Genomic DNA, 3,818 nt, shown 5'->3' on the forward strand with positions numbered 1-3,818 from the left:
GTGGAAGATTCTGAACAAGAAGTCGAGGCACAAGTTAAGGTGCCAATTGTTGTTGAAGTTGAAAGATTCCCGAAGAAAGTGAGAACTCAAGAAGTGAACCATGAAGAAGTGAAGGAAAAGGTAATAGAGGCACCAAAAACTCTAGCACCAATTCCTTGACCTCCCTCTCCTTTCCATCAAAGACTTGCTAGAAAGGTTGGTGATAGCAAACTTGTGAAGTTCTATGCCCTAAGGTTAGTTCCATCATAGCAATAACCGCTGTCCAAAAGGGGTGAGATATACCCTGTGAAGTGAGCATACTTAGTGAGCCTATCCACCTCTACCCAGATTACAGATTTCCCTTTTGACTTAAGTAATCCTTCAATGAAATCCATACTTATGCTAGTCCAAGCTGCTACTAGTACTTTTAATGGCTGTTGTAAGCCATGGTATGGGGCATTATCATACTTGTGCCTTTAGAAAATATCACAAGTCTTTACCATTTCTTGTATTTCCTCTCTCATTCCCTTCCAATGGAAATGTGCTGACACCTTTCTATATGTATTATCAATGCTAGAATCCCTCCCCCCCCCCTATAGGTGAACTATGCCACAAGTGAAGTATCTCTTTTCTTAGCTGCTGATCAGGTCCAACCACAAGTTTGCCATACCTTCTAAGTTTCTCATGAATGAAAGTATAGCCTTTACTATCACCTCTTCCTTCCTTTAAAGACTGAATTAATGATCTTAATTCAATATCTGTCTCCCAGCTTTTGACAATCCTATCTAATAGATCAGTCTTCATAGCAGTAAGAGTCATGACAGTCAGTCCTACCAAAGGAAGTCTGGATAGGGCATTAACTGCCTTATTCTCTTTTACCTTCTTGTACTCAATTTTAAAGTCATATTGTGTAACACCCCGAAAAATTTCAAAGTACCTAAGTGTAAAGCCCCATAAAATTTACAAAAGAAAGTAATGTTTCGTGGTGCCGAATTGGTTTTACGTGTTGAGTATTATAGAAAATCTTCGCGGCGAGCTTGCGAGATTTGGCTCGGACTTTTTGGGTTGAACAATGTACCGGAAAGTAAAGGAAATGTTTTGGCGGAAAAGTGTATTTCTGCGGTCTATTATGCGACCGCAGAATCACTCTGCGGACCGCATAATGGCCGCAGAGTGAGGCAGTTAATGGGGTCAGTTGGAAGCAATTATGCGGTCGATTATGCGACCGTATAACTGTTATGCGGTGCACTATGCGACCGCAGAACAGTTATGCGGACCGCATAGTGACCGCAGACTCATGCATATTTTTGGTCATTTTGGACACCAATTATGCGATCGATATGCGGTCCGCATAACCATTATGCGGTCGCATATGCAACCGCAGAACCTGTTCAGGAGCTTCATTTTTGAATTTTTTAAAACCCGACCCTACTTCGTTAAATACACGTTTTGGGCCATTTTTGAGATATAATCTGACATTTTAGAGTGAGAGAGAGTGCCCTAGAGTGAGAAGGTGTTCTTCAATAATTGTTCTTCAATTCTTGCTCAAGTTTTGGAAGATTAAGAAGGCAAGCTCACTAGGTCTTCATCCTAGATGTAAGATTCTACACCCTAAACCCTAATTTCGAAATCATCTGAAAATGGGTAATTAGCAAGATAATATTTGGACATGAGAGTTGATTATTTTACATGCATGTGATATCAAGGGGTGTATGAAGATTGTTGAACTAAGCATGGTAAAAATTGGATTGTGGGATGATGGAATCCTCCTTAAAAAGACCTTGAAACCTTGTGCACACCTAGTATTTGATAAAATACTCAAATGAGCTAGAACCATGATCGTCTTCCTAATTTTGATTCAATTTGTTATATTTCTAAAATAGATTGAAGTTGCTAAGAATTCCGGAACTTTTTAGAGTTTAAGAAAGCACAATTGAGTTATGTTGGCTAAACTCTTCTCTTAGAATTGAATCACATGATGTTCATGAAAAATATGTAAGTCCCGAGTGGTTCATTATAAAATTGGCTATTCCGAGTAAGATTGGGTTGAACGATATATATATATTCGACAAGTATCTCAAATGCTTTATTCATGTTATGTTATCAATTGAGGATGTGTTAAAATATGGTTGTGCATTAATAATGTTTCGACTTCAAGTCAAGTTCAAACAAAGGCTATTATGCAAAATTTTGTGGAATATCTCTATATGCCTTAGACTCTAAATTGCTCACATGTGTACTACACACCTTAATTTGAATTGTATTTATTGTTGATGATGATGATGATATTTGAAATTGAAAAGGTGAGCAGGAAATACTGAATATGGCCAACGTGCCAAGATTGATCTTATAAATATGGCCATTATTGCCAATGAAATGAAAAGATGTGAAAGTAATATGAAATGCGATGATTGATATAAAAAGGTTGATGTCTTAAATAAGACAGCATAGCCGGTCGGGTCGTGATCAGACACCATGCCGCACACATGGTGGTGATTGTGCTGGAAATTGTAATTGAAATGGTAATTGTGGTTGATGTCCCTAATGGATAGCCTAGCCGATCAGGTCGTGATCGGACTCCGTGTTAAAGACGGTGGTATTGATATTGAGAGAAATTGTGGTTGATGTCTCTAATGAGATAGCCTAGCCGATCGGGTCGTGACCGGACTCCGTGTTAAAGAGTACAGTGGTACTGGTTATTGTGAATAATGGTATTGTGAATAATAGTATTGTGGACAATGGTATATCGATACTAAAAATCTCCCAATGTGAGATATGGAAATTTATTTGAATAGTGTCTTGATCCTAAATTGAGGTTTGATGTTGATTAAAGCTTCCTTTGATATTATGATAATATTGTTTGTATTATTTGTCATTCTATTGAGATGATGTTTAGTTATATATACTAGTGCTATTCGACAGTACTAACGTCCCTTTTGCTGGGGGAGCTGCATATTTCAATGGATGCAGGTGGTTCCACAGCAGAAGATATTGATCAGTGATAGCAGTGCACCTTCTTCCCAGCTGACTTGGTGAGCCCCACTTCATTCCGGGGTCATGAATCTTTTGTACTTTGTGTATTCTGTTCTAGGTATAGCCGGGGCCTTGTTGCCGGCATTATCATTGCACTCTTCTTTATCTATAGAGGCTCCGTAGACATAGTGTGGGTTGTGTATTGGTGCTGCAGAAGACAAGCTATGCTATGTTGTAGTTGTATTCCTTGTCCATTTGAGACTTTAAAAATGGTGAAACTTATGGTAAGAAATTGGTAATGCAGACATGAGCATTGTATTGTTTAATTAAGAAAAACATATATTCTCTTTATTCATGAATGAGTTTGGGTAGAAGGAATCTAACAGGCTTGCTTGGTCGGGTTCACTTGGTTGAGCGCCGGTCGCGCTCCCTGGTTTTGGGGCGTGACATATTGCATTAGTTTAGTTATCCACTTAAGCTGGTCACTGGTGTGCAGCTTTTGTTCTAGCACGAACTTCAGAGCCTTCTGATTTGTTTTTACCACAAATGGTCTGATTATCAGGTACTGAGACCATTTGTTCACAGCCATTACTAGAGCCAATAGCTCCTTATCAAAAACAGACAACTTTTTGCTGTTTTGATAAGCCTTTGCTCAGGAATGCAATGGGTTGTCCATTTTGCATTAGGATAACTCCTATATCAACATCACATGCATCTGTTTCAACCACAAAAGTTGAGGAAAAGTCTAGTAAGGCCAACACAGGTGTTGTGATAAGAGCCCCTTTTAACTTCTTAAAGGCTGATGTAGCCACCTCAGACCACCCAAAATTGTCTTTCTTGAGTAAATCAGTTAAAGGCTTGTTGAT

General features: G+C 38.8%; 1 protein-coding gene across 1 annotated transcript; it reads right to left on the reverse strand.

The window, feature by feature from the left end:
- Positions 1-221: 221 nt before the first annotated feature.
- Positions 222-3,541, reverse strand: LOC138904870 (uncharacterized). The gene is made up of 3 exons (XM_070193370.1): positions 3,468-3,541; positions 650-916; positions 222-453 (listed from the first exon to the last, which is right to left on the reverse strand). The coding sequence occupies exons 1-3, from the start codon at positions 3,539-3,541 to the stop codon at positions 222-224; spliced, it is 573 nt and encodes a 190-aa protein (XP_070049471.1).
- Positions 3,542-3,818: the final 277 nt, after the last annotated feature.

Source organism: Nicotiana tomentosiformis, chromosome 2 (genome assembly GCF_000390325.3).
Source record: "Nicotiana tomentosiformis chromosome 2, ASM39032v3, whole genome shotgun sequence".
NCBI lineage: Eukaryota > Viridiplantae > Streptophyta > Magnoliopsida > Solanales > Solanaceae > Nicotiana > Nicotiana tomentosiformis.